General features: G+C 54.6%; 2 protein-coding genes across 7 annotated transcripts in view; one reads left to right on the forward strand and one right to left on the reverse strand.

Annotated features, from left to right (window-relative positions):
• The first annotated feature begins 612 nt into the window (after positions 1–612).
• On the forward strand, positions 613–12,024 carry Maff (MAF bZIP transcription factor F). 4 transcript variants are annotated; one of them, XM_021183046.2, is made up of 3 exons: positions 613–839; positions 9,949–10,003; positions 10,405–12,024. In XM_021183046.2, exons 2-3 carry the CDS (start codon positions 9,968–9,970, stop codon positions 10,837–10,839), a joined length of 471 nt encoding a protein of 156 aa, XP_021038705.1. In that variant the 5' UTR covers positions 613–839; positions 9,949–9,967; the 3' UTR covers positions 10,840–12,024. The 4 variants fall into 4 exon arrangements, with proteins under 4 accessions (XP_021038705.1, XP_021038704.1, XP_029325663.1 ...); XM_021183045.2 differs by lacking the exon at positions 613–839 and adding an exon at positions 1,080–1,329; XM_029469803.1 differs by lacking the exon at positions 613–839 and adding an exon at positions 1,554–1,779.
• A 1,811-nt stretch (positions 12,025–13,835) lies between these two features.
• The window catches only part of Tmem184b (transmembrane protein 184B), a 44,218-nt gene continuing 40,678 nt past the window's right edge, over positions 13,836–17,375 (reverse strand). For 2 of the 3 annotated variants that reach the window (XM_029469801.1, XM_029469802.1), the window contains exons 9-10: positions 16,866–16,886; positions 13,836–16,053 (exon numbers count right to left, since the gene is read on the reverse strand). In XM_029469801.1, coding sequence (XP_029325661.1) covers positions 15,812–16,053; positions 16,866–16,886 — 263 coding nt within the window. In that variant the 3' untranslated portion in view covers positions 13,836–15,811. The remainder of the gene's footprint in view (positions 16,054–16,865; positions 16,887–17,375) is intronic. The other variant, XM_021183044.1, reaches the window with a different exon arrangement.

A 17,375-nucleotide genomic window follows, 5' to 3' on the forward strand; every position in this document is an offset into this window, starting at 1 on the left:
TTATGTGTCTGTGTGTGAGTGGACCCATTCCACCGCTCTAAGTATGTGGAGATCAGAGGTCAGCTTTCTGGAGTCATTGTCTCCTTCCACCTTGGAAGTTGTGGGGGCTGAACGTTAGGCATCAGAATTTAGTAACAAGCAAGCACATCGACCCACATGGAAAGTGTCCCTGGGGCGAGTGGAGGTAGGGTTGAAGATCTGGAGCCGACACCACGTGAAGGTCAGGGGTAGGCAATTGCTGTGGCTTCGGAAATACAAACCTAGGGTTCACAGGTACAGAGAAGGCACTTAAAACCACGAGACTGGATGAGGTCATCCGGACAAAGGATGTAGATCGACGAGAGAAGAGGCCAGACAGTGAACTGTAAAGCAAAGCAAATGACACCTCCACCCACGCCGTTCTCCAGAGGTGTCACGTGAATGCATCCAGAGGACACAGTCCCAGCACGGAGAATCCTGGCGGCTCTGGCTGTGGGCCTCTACAGCGGGGCCTACTGGGGGCGGCGCCTCACTCGGGCGTGGGCGGGGCCTCGGCTCCAGGCGGCCGCTCTGGGGCTCGCTGGCGGCTGGGGCGGTGACGTCACTGCATGACTGGGTTTTTATGAATGAAAGGAATCCTGTGCGTGAGTAATTCCGGGAAGCTCGCCTTACAACTGCGCGCGGCTCCAGCCCCCTTCGCCGCCTGCCCCATAACAAAACTCAGAGCGGCGCTGCGCGGAGCCGGGTTCCTAGTGAACTGCGGTCCCGATCGGAGAGGAGTGGGGCTCGAGAGCGGCCAGGGACCGCCACCGCGACAGCCGCGACAAGCGCGCACTGAGCGCCGGGCCTGGCGGAGAGCGGTAAGGACGCGTCAGGGACGGGGACCGAGCTCCAGGAGTGTGCGCTCCGGGTCCTGCCTGGGCCGCGCGTGGTCCTCCTGCCCCTTCGGCGCCCCCTGAACATCAGCTCCCGGAGGGGCCTCCGAGGGGCTGGTTGGGAGCGGTGCGCGGGCCCTGGAGGAAGCCGGGGCGGGGGCGGGGGCGGGGCGTGCACGTACGTGACTCGGTGAGAACAGTCCCTGGAGCCGCGCCCAGCACCTTGTGTGCGCGGTTTGTTTACGTCTCCCGGTGGCTTGCGTGCGGCTGTGTTCTTTAGTTCTGCGGGCTGCGTGCACACGGTGTACTTCGGGGTGTGTGTTTGAGTGTGTGCGTGTGTGTGTGGCTGCACGCGCTCCTTGGAGACTGACACTAGCCAAGTGTATCTTGAAGTGGGTGCGCACTAGTGTCCACTGGAGCAAATGCGGAATAAGGACCCGAGCGAAGGAAGTGGCCAGATCGGTGGTCACACCAGGTCTGGAATTTTTCTCCCGCCCCTTCCACCCTCCGTCATCCTCCCTCCACCAGCCAGGACTGCCCGGCCCCTGTTGTCTCTGGAGTTTCCCCTGGCTGGAGCCATGTGACATCAGTGTTTGTTCCTCGCCTAGCCCGGGTGCCTGCAGCTTAGAATAGAGCAGAGGTTAGCGAGCCAGTCTTCTCCTGGCCACCTGGTGGATCTGGGAACCTAGTACATGGGAGTCCTTCCTTAGCCCCAGGTTTTCCGGCTCAGTATGGACTGTCCACCCCTGGATTGTCCCATTCTTCCAGTCTCAGGAGAAACAGGCAAGGCCAGAAACCTTGTCACAGATTGGGGAAGACAAGGCTCCCGGACTATTCTGGTGGCTACTGTGGCTGGTCTGGGTGTTTGAGGCTGCACCTGCTGGCTCCAGGAGGATGGCATGAGGCCCACTGTCACACTCCTCAGGTTGGACTCCTTAGACTGGACCTCTGTGCAGACCGATCGGTGGTCACACCAGGTCTGGAATTTTTCTCCCGCCCCTTCCACCCTCCATCATCCTCCCTCTTTCCACCCTGGACCCCAGGGCTAATTAAAGACTGGGTCAGCTGGCACACCTGGAGTCTACCCACGCCCAGCAAGATCAGCAGCCAGTGCTGACCCCGGATCTTCCTGAGGGAAGGGTTAATGTGGGAGGGGAGCACTGCCAGAAAACACCTGTTCTGGGAAGTCCTGTGATCCCACTCAAGACTTTCCCTCTTGCCCCCTCCCCTACCGGAGGGTGCTGGAGTCCGAGGAGGTGGCAACTGAACTAGTTAGGGGGTGAAATCAGTGATATTTTAACTTTGAGCCCAGTGAGTTCTGCTACCACTGTGAGGATTCCAGGGTCCCCATCTGCAGTATGATTGCAGGAGAGCTCTGCAAGACGCTCTGGAAGCTGAGATGCACAGCCTGTTTTCCAGGGGAAACAGGGAAAGCAGAGGACATCCCAAGGCCCGGGGCCGGATAGAATTGGGAGTTAGGGGGTTGCAGCCAGGCTCGCAGGAATCATGTGGGTCCATCCTCAAACCTCATCAAGAAACATCTCCCAGTAAAGCTGGGGGGTCAGAGGTGAGGGGACATGGCTAACTGGCTCACTGACAGATGGAAACTTAGCATTGAAAGATTGTTTTCCCTTGAGTGTCCAGGGGACACTTTTTTTGTTTAACGAGCATTTTGTCTGCATGGATATGTTTGCACTGGGTGTGTACCTGGTGCCAGCAGAGGTCAGAAGAGGGTCTTGGGTCCCTTGGAATTGTAGTTACCAGTCATGTGGTTGCTGGGAACCAAATCTGGGTCTTCTCTGAAGGAGCAACAAGTGTTCGTAACCACTGAGCCGTCTCTCCACCTTATTTATTTTGGAAAGGAGGACAAATTTATTTGAGCTCATGGTGTGAGGGGTTATGCTCACCGTGGCAGGAAGCGTGGTGGTCAGACCAGTTTGTCTGTGGCTGTGGTGGTACGGGGTTGCTTCAGTGCCCCGGAAGCTGCTGGGCCAGATGTTGGGGGTGAGGCTGATAGGCAGATCCAGAGATTGCCTTCTAGGAAACAAAGTAAAAGAACCAAAGAAGTAGATACAGTGTAGCGGCTGAGATAGGCGGGATGATGGGGAAAGCCAAGTTTGCTTAAGTAGCAACAGGGCTCTACTTAGCTGGCGTCAATCATGGAAGGTTTCCCTGGGGATGTAGCTAGGAACTTGGTGACTGATAGTGACTCTGGAACCAGGAGGACAAGGGCTGTATTTCTTCTTTGGGCCTTCAAGGCTCAGCACAGGATCTGGCAGACAGTAGGTACTCCCTGCATCTGTGGCTAGTTGAAGAAATGAGCAATGGGTCTAGGTCCTTGAGCTCTGTGACACAGGTAGAAAGAGGACCTTGGGTCCAGGGAAGCAGAAAGCAGGACTGTGGGCTATTGAGGGCTTGAAAAAGCCCCCTCTTCCCACCCCCAATGAGCAGGTCCTGTAGAGTACAGAGGAGTTCCTTCTTCACACACACAGAGCCCTTTTGACCAATAGTCAATAGAAAATCCTATCTACTCATTTGTTGGTTATTAGGGGAAAAGATGCTATGAGAATGGAGGGAACATGGTAGCAGCCAGAGGCGCCTCTGTGCTCTGGGGCAGCTGGTAGCTTGAGCTCTGTGGTTTTGATTTTGTTTATGGTTTTGGTTTTTCTTCCCCCAAAGGTTCTTTAAAACTCATTTTCTGCCGGGCATGGTGGCACACGCCTTTAATCTCAGCACTTGGGAGGCAAAGGCAGAGGCAGGTGGATTTCTGAGTTCGAGGCCAGCCTGGTCTACAAAGTGAGCTCCAGGACAGCCAGGGCTATACAGAGAAACCCTGTCTCAAAAAACCAACCAAAAAAAAAAAAAAACCCTCACTTTCTATTTACGTAGATGTTTGCGCCTTAGTGAATGTATGCGTACCACGAGTGAGGATGCCTGTGGAGGCCAGAGGGTATCAGGTCCCTGAAACTGTAGCCGCAGGCAAGTATAGTCCCCTTGAAGTGGTACCAAGGACAGAATGTAGGTCATCTGCACAGGCAGCAAGTGTCCTTTGACCACTAAGCGATCGATTTAGCCCAATCTTTGTTTTTATTTTTTATTTTTTTATTTTGATATAAGGTCTTATGTAGCCGAGCTGGCTTTGAATTTCTGGTGTTCCTACCTCTGCCTCCTGAGGGCCTCGATTATGGCATATGTCGAGACCACACTCAAGTTGCCCAAGGTCTCAAAACATTCCAAAGTCAAGTTTGTAGGTTTGTGTCTCTAGTGACCCCTTTGACACTACTGGAGGTAGTGGCGGAGGAGGGGGAAGGGGTGGTACAGCAATGGTGAGGCCACTGTGGTCTTGGTCTGGTAAGAGGAAGTGGCCCTTAGCTGTGCAGGTGGAGGAGAAAGGAGGTCAGGGCTCATAGACTGGCTGCTTGTGCTCTCATGCTTCTGCCTCCAGGAGGCCCTCCCTGGTTTCCCTTCCTTTCCTCCCATGCCTCCAACCTGCTAGCAGCATTGGATGGAGCTCTATGCTGGGCCAGACTCTAACACTGTAAACTCAGACATTGACATTGCTGGGTGGTACCTTAGGCTCAGGGGAGGTTGGGCATGTTGGGAAATCCAGGCCCAGAGAACCGGGAGCTGACAACCTGAAAGTCACACGCTGAGTGTGTGGGTAGCTGAATGGGGCTGGAACCCAAGGCCGCTGCTTCCCTGCGTGCCTCTCCTCTCTCAGCCTTGCCCCTTCCCGCAGGGAGGAGGCGCCCCGCCGCACTGGCTGCCAAGACCCAGGCAAACACATTTTTTCCCCTCTGTCCTCAGCCAGAGAGGAGCCCATGCCAGTGGGTGGGCCGTCTGCAGGATGTCTCGGGTGTACAGCCAGGGGCCAGAGACAGGGACAGGAAGGCCATGGCCCTCCGCGGCGGGGCAGCCGTCATCTCCCTGAGAATGAGCTCACAACTGGGTCTCCAAAGAACACTAGGAACCTCAGACTTGGAGTTGGCCCTGCTGGCTTCCCCAGGAAGAAGAGGAGCCTTGAGGGCGCCCCCCCCCCCCGGGTCAGGCAGACTGGTGGCAGCGGGCTGTCCTTGTGTCCTGGAAACTGGGACCTGTTGCTGGAAGCCAAAAGCCAAAGGTGATGGGAAAATCCCCCTTCTCCTGTTGGGACGTTCCCTCTGAGACTGGCTGATTGCTGAGCTAGGACATTCCTGGGCAAATGTGGGCCTCCATGGCTGGCTAGGATGCTACTGAGGAGCCTGACACTAGAACGGGGGGTGGGGGTGGGGGTAGGGGTGGGGGCTGGTGGGACAGAGGAGGGTGGGGAGGTCCCCAGCCTTCCTAGGGCCAAGCACTCATTGTCTCTAAAGAACATGGCTGTGGTCCCATGTCTTGGGGGCCGGGAGCTGAGGAGGGGGACAGGGGACTGGCTGTGTAGAGAGGGATTCCAAGGCCTTGAGGAGAAAACAGGGAGGTTTTGAAAGACTGGGGCTGTTTCAACTCACTGGAAACAGATGACTGGTTAGAACTGTCTGGCCCAGCCACCCAAGTCCGACTCTGACTTGACCTAAGACTTTTTTACACACTAAGGCATTTTACACACTGACTTCACTATACAAGCGGGGGTGGGGGTGGGGTGGGGAACCAGGCTCAGGAAGGACAGGTGACTGATGAGGAGCCAGGCTATGCTGCCAAGGTTCTGGAATAGGCACTGCACTCCAGTACTCCGCACCCAGTAGGTCCTTAATTAACCTCTGCGGGAGAGACCCCCTTCTTCCACCAAGTGTCTTGATGAAGCAGTTATCCATACCCCCACCTCCACCCCTACCCAGCTCCACCCAACCCGCAAGAAGGCCTGGACATGCGTTGTCCTTTGCATGTCCTGTCCCTAGCCAGCCTAACCCAGGTTCAGGCAGCACAGGCAAATTGGCTTCCTCTTCACAGAGGTGAGGAGACAGGGCACAGAGAAGGGACTGTACAGAAGGGTGTACTGTGAGGAGCTGTCTGGCTCAGTGGAGCTTCAGTCCTGGGCTCTGCCCTGTGTGGCTGTGTCCCCTCAGTCACCCTCTCTGGGCACATTACTTGGCAGTATTATCAGAAAGACCATGAAGATGATGGTAGGTCAAGAGTTAGTCCTGAAGCCAGACAGTGGTAGCCGCATGCCTTTAATTCCAGCACTTGGGAGGCAGAGGTAGTTGGATCTCTGAGTTCAAGGCCAGCCTGGTCTACAAAGAGAGTTCTAAGACAGCCGGGCTACACATTGTCTTGAGGAGGGACACACCCAACCAGTCCTGAGATTTTCCTGGTGTTAGGATTCTGCCCTATTGCAGATAGGTGGCTATGTGGCTTCTAGCAAGTAATGTCCCTCTCTGGGTCACTACCAAGGGCCTTTCCTACATGCAGTTCTGCAGGTGACCCTTGCTGGCTATGCTGGTTCCCAGAGCTGGCTGCAGCCCTGACAGCTGGTCAGGCTTAGCAGTTTTACTAAGTTCCCAGCTGTTCCTTGTCCCTTTATTTATATGACAAGTTCTCACTAAAACTGTAGAAGAAACTGTCCCATTCTACAGATGGGATAGTAGAGACCCATCTACTATCTACTAGAGAAAGAAGAAGCTCTCCCCAGATTGCACAGCCTGGAGAATACACAGACAGGACTCTGGGCTTGCCTTCCAACCTGTGCCCCTTTCCCTGTTTCCTACACCCTGATCCGGGCCAAAGGTCACATGGGTGGGGTCCTGGTGCTTGCTCCAGTTCTCCTGGCATGTGTGACATCTGCAGGGGCAGATGGTAAGGAGGATGAGGAAGCTGCCTAGCAAGTTAGACTCACAGCTTGCTTCCCTAAGCTGATCTTGGAACTCAGCTGAGACACTGACCAGCTGGGTGACCATGACAGAGACTCCAACCAACCCCCACTCCCCACCCCTGTTCACCTGCTCCCTGTCCCTGTTGGGCCCTGGCTGGGGAACCTCAAACACCCAAGGCTGACTCAACTGTGTGGTGTAGGGACAGCAAGGAAATGGATGGTGACACCACTGAGGGAGAAAGGCTGAAGCAAGAAGGGCTAGGGGACAGCGGTCACCTAGCAAACTTCCTACCCTGGGGACAGACAGAGGGTGAGCAGGAACCTGGTGGACAAACTGAGGGGAAAAGCAGAGAGGTATCAGAGGATGGCAGTGGTCTGGAGAGGAGAAGGCAAGAGTGAGAGATGCAGTGAAAGAGATTCCCAGAGGCAGCAGGCAGAATGGAGGGAGGCAGGCTAATGGGGCCAGCAGGGTAGGGCTGGGCACAGGGCCTGCCTGGAGCCCGGCATGGATGCCTGGACTGTCTCCTGGCTAGTAGGGATCCATGGGGCCCGCAGGAAGTGTCCATGTGGGCCTTGTTATGTCAGATTTTCTCGGTGGACAGGCACCACCCCCACCCAGGTCCCCAGTGTGTGGCTCAGGCAGGGGACTGTTTAAAGAGAGGCCACTGCAGGCACAGTGGCCCACACCTGTAATCCTCAGATGATGGAGGCAGGATGATCAGAAGTTCTAGGCACTCCTGTAAAGTCAAGTGGACTCCTTCACCCAGAATCAGCACCAGAACCCACACCTGCCCAAGTCCCAAGTTCTTCAAGCTACATCCATCATGAGAGACACAATGGCTTTTTGTTCTGTAGAGATGGGGTCTTGCTGTATAGCCCAGTCTGGCCTTGAACTTGGTATGTAGCCAAGGGTGAACTAAAATGTGATCCTTCCTGCTTCAGCCTCCCCAACCCTGGGGATTACAGGGTATGTGAGAGGTCATGCTGGCCTGGTGGCTCTTGTTTAGTCTTTGATTTGTTTTGATTGTTTGAGACGGGGTCTCACGGAGCCCAGGCTGGCTTTGAATTCACGATCTCTATGATGATTGGAACCTTTGACCCTCCTGAGTGTTGGGATCACTGCTTTAAGCCTCAACTCTCCAGTGGGCCCCAGAAAACCCTGCTAGCCCTGGGGCCACAGTAGCCGTTTCAGTCAAAACTGTCTTGAATGGCCAACTTCCCTTTCCTGCCCAGCTCCTTCCTGCTGACTGAGCTGCTAGACCCCTGACCTGGTAGGAGTTCTTCCTCAGAAGCCCCAGACTGTCCCCACCTTGGCCTGAGTCACACTGAGAGTCTCACAGTTGTCACATGAGCATCTTCTCTAGACAGACACTCTTCTCAGCCCTGGGGAAACCATAGAGGACTCAGCAAGGTCCCTGCAGTTGAAGAGGGGACATCCTCACAGGGCAGACAGACAAAATGGTGCTGCATGCATGTGGTAAAGACTCAGTGTGTGTCAGCACACAGGGTGCAAGTGTGTATGGAGGCCAGAGGTTGGTGCTTGCAGTCCATGACTGCTTGTGGTCTTATATGGGTTAGCTTGGTCTGGAATTACAAGTGGGACACCACACATACCCCGTATTTATATAGGTTTTTGGGGATCCAAACTCTGGGTTTCCCACTTGCCCTTTTAAATGTACTTATTTATGTATAGGAGTACGCTGTACTGTAAAGATGGTTGTGAGCCATCATGTGGTTGACCCCCGCTCGCTCTGGCCCGACTCGCTCTAGCCCAAAGATTTATTTATTATTATATGTAAGTACACTGTAGTTGTCTTCAGGCACACCAGAAGAGGGCATCAGATCTCATTACAGATGGTTGTGAGCTACCATGTGGTTGCTGGGATTTGAACTCAGGACCTTCGGAACAGCAGTCAGTGCTCTTAACCTCTGAGCCATCTCTCCAGCCCTTTGAATATTTATTTGTATGAGTATTTTGTCTGCATACATGTCTGTGCATTGTGTGTTCTATCTCGAGTGCAGAAAAAAAGGAAAATGATTGGAGAGGTGGCTCACATAACCCAGGCTGGCCTCGAAGTTGCTATGTAGCCAACACTGGCCTTGAAGTCCTTCTTGGCCCTCTACCTCCAGGGTGCGGGATACAGGCGTGCACCACACCAGCTTCCCTCCATCAGTTTTTATCCACTCGTCTCCCCAGTCCCTGTCCATGGCAAACTGCAGCTATTCAGAAATTGGCCACTAAAGGAATGTGAGGCTCCGAGCTCAGCTCGTGGGGAAGGCTCTATAGGACCAATGGGCTGGCTTTAGGCTAGGGGATAGCTGCTGTTCCCTCTAGAGCAGTTGTTCTTAGCCTAAAGGGGACAAGGGGGTCTTGTCCCCTTTGGAGGTTGGATGACTCTTTCACAGGCGTCACCTACCAGATATCCTGCATATCAGATATTTATACTACAATTCATTAACAGAAACACAATTACAGTTAGGAAGTAGCAATGAAAATAATTGTATGGTTAGGAGTCACCACACTATGAAGAACTGTTAACAGGTGGCAGCGTTAGAAAGGTTGCGAGCCACGCTCTAGGACCATGCTGAGCAGTGATGGGCAGACCCAGGGAGTCTGGGACTCCCAGAGGCAGGAGGATAGTGAGTTTAAGTTCATCCTGGATTACATGGTAAGATCATGTCTTTAAGACAAAGAAGGCAGGTGAGATGGCTCTGTGGGTAAAAGGGGCTTGCAGCCAGGCCCAAGGATCTGAGATGGATTCCTTAGAACCCACAGGTGGAAGGAAAAAACTGACTCCTGCATATTATCCTCTGAGCTCCACACAACTGTCACAGCTCTGGTGTGCCTGACTAATGTGCATATAAATGTAAAAAGAAGTTGAAACAAACCCAGAAGTTGCATGCCCTGGCCCCATGTGGGAAAGGAGAGTGGAAGGAGAGTTCACATTTGTTGAGTACCTAGTGTATACAGGCACTGACTGACCTTGGTGTGGAGAGGCTGCAGTGAACTGGGAACTTCGGTGGAGAAGGGGATGGGGAGGGACAAACCATCCATTGGGATGGGATGTAGTCAGAGAGGACACCTCTGAAAAGGTGGCACTGGGCAAAGACCTAGATAATGAGTCATTATGGGGAACTGGGGCAATACAGGGAGAGCAAGAGCGAAGGCTGGACCGTTGGGGTCAGCGGAGGTTGCTATCAATTCTGAGATAGAAGCCTTGAATGCCAGGTCCGGGGATTGGATTTTATTCATGTAAGTAAAACATAAACACACCAACCAAGGTGACCCTGAACTTCTTTCTTTCCCAGGTCTGCATTTTCTGCGAAAATGGCTGTGGATCCCTTATCCAGCAAAGCCTTGAAGGTGAGGCTGCTAGCTCCTTGTACTCTCTCTCTGCTGCTGCTCCTGGTAGAGCAGCGACATCCCAATTCCCCTTTCCTTCCTGGAAGCCCCAAAGGACACTCAGCAGCAACGGGGCTACAGAGGGAGGTTACTTCCTGTTGAGCGCGCTTCCCCCATTGCAAGGGGCTTTCCAGGCTGGGTTTCTCTGCTGGGTCCAGGACTTGACGCGCGTGGTTAGTTTGAGCCTTGGGTGGCCTCCTGTGGGCTGATGCTGGTCCTGATAACCTTCAAGGTCTTGGCTCAAGTCCAGTAACCGCCGAAACGGGGAGAGTGGGGGGCGCAATGAGAAGGGGGGCACCATTGGAAGTGGGGCGGCATCCTCAAGCACGGGCCCCGTGCCTCTGTTTCCCCACGGCCCTCAGGTCAAGCGCGAGTTGAGCGAGAACACGCCGCACCTGTCGGATGAAGCGCTGATGGGGCTATCGGTGCGCGAGCTGAACCGCAACCTGCGCGGGCTGTCGGCGGAGGAGGTGACGCGGCTGAAGCAGCGGCGCCGCACACTCAAGAACCGCGGCTACGCGGCCAGCTGCCGCGTGAAGCGCGTGTGCCAGAAGGAGGAGCTGCAGAAGCAGAAGTCCGAGCTGGAGCGCGAGGTGGACAAGCTGGCGCGCGAGAACGCCGCCATGCGCCTGGAGCTCGACGCGCTGCGCGGCAAGTGTGAAGCGCTGCAGGGCTTCGCGCGCTCCGTGGCCGCCGCCCGCGGGCCCGCTGCACTGGTGGCGCCTGCCAGCGTCATCACCATCGTCAAGTCGGCGCCGGGCCCCGCTCCTGCTGCTGACCCCGCCCCCTGCTCCTAGTACCCGCCCCCACCCCACCACACCCCTCGGAACCCACTCCCTTCCTCAAGTGCCTGAATTCCTTCTGCTTCCCATTCCTTCACATTCCTTTCCTGGGCTCTGACTCTTGCAAGCCCCCAGACCGGGACCTGATGGCCCTGGGGAGGGGCAACTTTGCTAAGTTGGGGGTGGGAGGAGGCGTTAGGGTTCTAAGTTTCCCCTGGGCTGAAAGTCCGTCTCAAATTGAAAATGAGGTCGTGTAGAAATGGCCAGGAGAGCTGGTGGAAGAGGCTTTGGATTGTGCCAGCATGCCCTTCCGACCCTCCCAGGACCCAGGACTAGGTGTGGCCTTGTGAGACTGCCCTGCTGGGAAGCAGACCTCCCAACTGTGCTTGGGACTTGGGAAAGCCAGGCTTTCCCATGCTGAGTCTTTGGAATGGAGCTCAGTTGACACATGGGGAAGCTGTCAGGCAAAACGACCTAAGGCCACTGAGCACGGAATTGTTGAGCTACAAACCCAAGTGGGGCCTTCTTACAGCTGCCTTAATGAACATTCCAAGCGTGGCTTTCACAGGGGGAACAGTACCCCGGGAATGAATAATATGGTAGGAGAGCCTCCCGGGCCTGGGAGACAGCTGTCTGTGTGGTGGGGAAAGAAGCTGAAGGAGAGAGAAGGTGACACAAAGGGTCGAGGTGAGGAGCAGGCCAGCCAGAGAAAGATGGATGGAGATGACCACTGGTAGAGAGAGGCAAACACTACAGTCCTGATGCAGGGGAATGGGGTGGGTGTGGGTGACTTGGAGTTACGGCTTCCACTTTGGTCCGGAGTATCTGTGGTGGTCTGAGGGTGCTGATCACTGTCCCCCTGGGAAGTCCAGCCCTAGCACCTTCCCAACACTGTATACAGCTGACTCTTCCACACTCTTATTTATTGCACGAATCTAAGTTATTCTCACCAGCCAGAGTCCAGCTCCTCTTCCCTGGAAAATACGTGGGCCCTGAGCTGGACTTATATTTTATATCTACAAATAAATCACATTTAATCTTATATTTAGGGAGAGCTGGGTGGCAACAATAGCTTTTTTTTTTTTTTTTTTAAATTTGCCCAGCTCCCAGAGTTTATTTATTTTCTGACTTCAAGTGAGCCAGTTATCTGCCTTGAGTATTTTGTAGACTTTCTGAATAAAGTCAAGTTCTCTTTTTCCACAAGAGAAGTGTTATGTCCTGGACTATTTTGCGTGTGCTCTAAATGAGTGGCCTCAGATGGGTGGGAAGGGACTTCTGGGTGAGGGGAGGCTATATCCCATTGCTAGCTCTCACAAGCAGGTGTGGATGGAAATAGGCAAGAAATGAGCTCAGACTGTACAGAGCCAGGGAGAGATAGGTCCTAAGCTTTGAAAACTGTCTTCCTTCTACTTTCACATAAGTCTGATATATATTTTTTAAAGATTTATTATTTTATGTAAGTACACTGTAGCTGTCTTCAGACACACCAGAAGAGGGCGTCAGATCTCATAACGGATGGTTGTGAGCCACCATGTGGTTGCTGGGATTTGAACTCAGGACCTTTGGAAGAGCAGTTGGTGCTTCTTTTTTTTTTTGGTTTTTCGAGACAGGGTTTCTCTGTATAGCCCTGGCTGTCCTGGAACTCACTTTGTAGACCAGGCTGGCCTCGAACTCAGAAATCCGCCTGCCTCTGCCTCCCAAGTGCTGGGATTAAAGGCGTGCGCCGCCACCGCCCGGCTTTTTTTTTTTTTTTTTGGACAGTTGGTGCTCTTAGCCACTGAGCCATCTCTCCAGCCCCAAGTCTGATTTTCTACAGCCCTGTGGGAACTACATCCCTGTGTTTTTGAGCCAGGGAGAGAGAACTGCTGAGTTCTGGGAGCTAGGCTTCAGTCTCAGTCAGGGGATGGGTTTGTATGCATACTCACTGACTCTGCCATCCTGGCGAGGGGTGGACTCCTCTGGTCTTCAGCCAGGGCAGTAGGGTTTTTCTGGGTGGTACTGCCTGGTTTCTTGTAGCTCCAGTTGACTTTGAAACACTGGTTCTCAACCTTCCTAATGGTGGGACCTTTTAATACAGTTCACGTTGTAGTGACCCCTAACCATAATTTGTTGCTACTTCATAACTGTCACCTTGCTGCTGTTATGAATCATAATGTAAATATCTGATACACAACCCCTATGAAAGGATTGGCCGACCCCCGGAGGGGTCACTTTACTATAAAGGTGCCATAGAGGACTAGTCTAGAAAAGCCAGAAGGGCTGCAAACCCTAAAAGCACAACAGATGCTAGAGGAATCTTGTATGTGGCAAGTCCGGGTGTGAGGGAAGAGGCCAAAGAAAGGGGCAGAGGGGAGAGCCGGATCACGTGGCTTGGCTGGACCCACAGAACTTTCTCCCCCTCAGATTGGGGCTGTGCCAAGATTTCTCCCTGAGAGGCTCAGCTCAGGCCTGGCAGCTGGAAGGGGTATTGGGTGGGGGTGGGCGTGTGCGGAGATGACTGTAAGTAGGCTGGTGACCTTCAGGTTATAGGCTGCTTAGGAAGTTCCCTCCCCCACGTGCATTCCAGCCATGCCTGTCACCCATAGGCCAGGCTCTTGGAAAGGCATGGTGCATGCAGGGAAGGTACCCATGACCAGGAACCCCTGCCCTAGGCTCCTGGTTCCTAAGGATGGAGGGTTGGCTCAGAGAAGATGAGGCAGGTGTGCAAGTCTTCTGGGAGATGCCTTACAGAAGAGGTGACCACCTGCCTCTGGAAAAAACCAAGGACTGAGGCCCAGCCCTCTCAGGGATGGGGAGAGGAAATTCCCCATGTTAGGCTGTCTGGGAAGAGAGAAGAAACTGTCAAATAGGGATGTGGAACCTGATTTTAGACCCAGACGGTGTAAACGCCCCCATGACCTACATCCACTTCACACACAGGAAGAGAGAGGGTGGATGTCTCTGCCCACGGCTACTACACTTCTCCCAGACAGGAGGGGAAAGGAAAAAAAAAACCTCGTTGGCAGGCAGAAGAGATTTCAATACAATCTATATTATCTCATATATATATTTCTTCCTGACTTTATTTGCTTGCTTCTGTCACGCATTTAAAATATTACAGAGATCAAAATAGAGCGGCTTTCTGGTGGAACGCATGGCAGTCACAGGACAAAATACAAAACTAGGGGGCTCTGTCTTCTCATACATCATACAATTTTCAAGTATTTTTTTTTATGTACAAAGGGCTACTCTATCTGAAAAAAAATTAAAAAATAAATGAGACAAGATAGTTTATGCATCCTAGGAAGAAAGAATGGGAAGAAAGAACGGGGCAGTTGGGTACAGATTCCTGTCCCCTGTTCCCAGGGACCACTAGCTTCCTGCCACTGAGTTCCCCCACAGCCTCACCCATCACGTCACCGGGCAAGTGCCAGGGTGGGTGGGGACCAGTGGAGACAGGAACCAGCAACATACTTTGGCCTGGAAGATAAGGAGAAGTCTCAGAAACACACTGGTGGAAGCAATCCCAGGAGGGAACCATGGCCGTGCCCCAGGAGCTCCCACCTGTCTGCTGCCTCCCTGAGCAGCTTGGGAGCAGCTGGCCAGGCCCTCTGGGTGGGGCTGAGAGCTGGCCTCTGGGCCATGAGGAAGGAAGGAAGGAGGCTAAGAAGGTTGCTAGGATGCGACAGCCCCATGGGATCCCTCCCTATGGACCCCAGGGAAGGAACCTGTTTGTTCCAGAGGTGACCAAGGGGAGAGCATCCACTGAAGGCTACAAGGTAGGGCTCCCCACCACTCTCCACCTCAAGAGGCTACTGGAGCCAAGACCAAGTGCTGCTTGAATTCTGCTTACCAGGCCCCTGCCACCCTACCTCTGAGATCCCAGCCCTGGGAGGCAGCTCTGGGATGTGCGTGTAGAGGGAGCCAGGGAGAGGATGGGTGGTCCCAAGGGTGCCCGACCCAGCGCTGCGGAACCCTGAGTGCCAGCAGCTCGACAAGGAGTGCCTGGAGCAGACGGGAACTGGGGAGGGCTTTCATATGTGACTAAGGCACAGAAGAGATGGGCCAGGGGCCAGATGGAGCAGACCACCAGGCCCTGTATGGTCAGGGGACCCAGGAGGGTCTGAGACCACCCCTACCTTGGCTCCGCTGTATGACCATCCCTCCAGCCTCCCTCTGGAAGTGATCTGTAATGTGGAGACTTTTCCCATGACCCAGGAGGGATAAACCCCCAGGGAGACCAGGGCCTAGCAGGAGTCTTTGCTCCATTGAGGAGGTGGTGGGGAACCCAAGCCCTGGCACAGTCAGGAAGTATAAAGGGGTGTGGAGGCTCTGCCCCCAACGATCAAGAACTGGACCCAAGTGAGAGGGCAGTGTGGGCTTCTGGCTGTCCTCAGCAGGCAGAGTGGCCACAGTGAGGATACCCAAGGATCCAGAGCCCCACATGTCACCAAAGGGCCCATAGGCACAAGGCATCCCTCCTAAGTGGGCCCTGAGGCTCCTGGGGGCTGGCTCTGGTCCTTGCAGCATGCCAGATGGGCCTAGGTTGGGAGAGGGGGAGGGTCCACAGAGCATTCACGTCTCTACCTGTCCAGAATGTGACAAAACTCACACTGGGCAAGGGTGACCAGGGAGAAGCGGGCAAAGGCCTGGAGAAAGACCAGGCTGGGTCTGGGTATTGCACGGTGTAGGGTGGGCTGGGCCTGACAGCTCAGCAGATATCTTGTTGGGGAGGGGGCTTAGGATGCAGCTTCTGGCCAACACACAGTACAGGACGAGTCGCAGAGATGTGACGACAGCTACAGCCGCTGTCCTCTGCCCCTGCCCCAGCTAGTGCAGGGCTGGCCAGGGAGAAGTATTCCTGAGGCCTGTTCCTCTGGAAGTGATATGCGAGTTTCTGGTCCAATAAATAAAAGGGCGGCAGCCACGCTGTGCTGGCTGCTCTGCTCCCCAGCCTGGCTGGGGGCTGGCTGGGGAAGCACCTCTCCTTCCCCTCCGGTGCCCACACTTAGAACTCATCATCAGAGCTGAGCAGCAGAGTCTTCTCATTGTCGCGTGCACCACTAAGGCTGTGGGAGCGGGAAAGGCTGTGCGTGCCGCCACGCCAGGTGGGCCCGGGCTCCAGAGTGGACTGCTGCGTGTACTGCTGGTAGGCTGGCGAGAAGTTGTGGATGGCGTCCTGCACAATGTCGTGTGGGTTCATGGTCTCTTTGAGGCTGCTGGAGATGCTCTTCATGGGGGCGCAGCGGCCTGAGGGGAGGGCAGGGAGGGGGAGGGGGGGACATGGGGCCGGAGCAGGAGGAGGAAGACTTGGTCAGTCCCTGCCCCTACTCCTGGGACAGACCCCACCCCAGGGCTCACTTGCTCCCTCCTGGGACATGAATGGGACAGGACACCAAGGCTGCTGCTGACCAGGAGAGACCTGGGGAGCTGTGAAGGAAGCTAGGACAAAGGGGCAGAACACAGCACTCAGGGAGGAGAGGACAGGGCAGGACGGGGAAAGCTGCAGGCAGTCATTTGGCCCACCAAGCTCTAGTGCTAGGCTGTGGCCCCTGGCCTGGGATGGTTGCTGAACCAGGTCTCAGGTACAGTAGCAGGCTGGCCTGTTGGCTGTCCCTCCCAGAAGGCAGGAACTCGATACCTTGACTTGCTTCTAACTCATCCACCTGTGCCCCACAGCATCAGGGTAGGACTGGGGACACAGTGTAGGCAACCAAGCCCAGCTGGAGCGATGAGCTCAACACTGGGCCCAGGCCGTGAATGGGCCTCGTACTCTCTCCACTCTGTCTGTTCTGTCTCAGAAACACTACTAAATGCCTCTCCTGTTACTTTAGGGGCACTGTGTTCCAGAACCAAGCAGGGTGTACTTCAAAACCAGAGAATGGAACGAAGGCAGCCAAGCTCTGCAAAGGCAGCTCTCTCAGTCAGGTGCTTGGGGCTCTCACCCAGGAGTGCCAGCTTGGAGGAGTGGGTACACGTGGGGCTACAAAAAAGGCATGCCAGTGACAGGAGCAGACTGACGTGCAGGACAGACGTGCAGACAGAGCAGAGAGCAGACCTACCGTATGGGCCGTACGTCAGCACTACCCGAGGCCAAACCCAGGGCAAATGCAGAGGAAAGGGGCAGGGAGAGAAGCCGGAGGGATAGAGAAGATAAGAGACAGCTGAGTGAAAAGGACCTGCTCGCCCCAGGCCCAGTGACGCCCCCATCCATCCCCAGATACCCAGTGCTCGTGCTAATAGGGGTCACCCTGATGGCAGTGGAAGTTCCACCCCATATCTGAGGGCCCCTCTTCCCACTTCTCCTAGGTCTGCTGGAACTGTGCCTACAGGGAGCTCTGTGTCTTACAAAGCTCACTCCAATGTATAGCACTGGAAATCGAGACGATCACAGAGCGTGCTCTCCCAGCCTAATCTGAGTGTCATGGTTAGGAGAATGGACAACAGCCCACAACAGCAGCTTGTCCTGGGTGGGCTGTTTCTTCTAGTGTGGGCACATCTATAGGGGAGGCCCACCTGAGGGAAGTACAGAGAAAAGCCACCATGCCACCAGTAAAGCGCTCCTGCAGAGC

The sequence above is a fragment of the Mus caroli genome, chromosome 15 (assembly GCF_900094665.2).
Source record: "Mus caroli chromosome 15, CAROLI_EIJ_v1.1, whole genome shotgun sequence".
Lineage (NCBI taxonomy): Eukaryota > Metazoa > Chordata > Mammalia > Rodentia > Muridae > Mus > Mus caroli.

Coding starts and splice junctions, on each gene's coding strand:
- Maff (XM_021183045.2), top strand. CDS start 1,277: ATGCGGAATAAGGACCCGAGCGAAGGAAGTGGCCAGATCGGTGGTCAC. Junction 1,330..9,948: donor CAGATCGGTGGTCACACCAG/GTCTGGAATTTT, acceptor TTTCTTTCCCAG/GTCTGCATTTTCTGCGAAAA. Junction 10,004..10,404: donor TATCCAGCAAAGCCTTGAAG/GTGAGGCTGCTA, acceptor CACGGCCCTCAG/GTCAAGCGCGAGTTGAGCGA.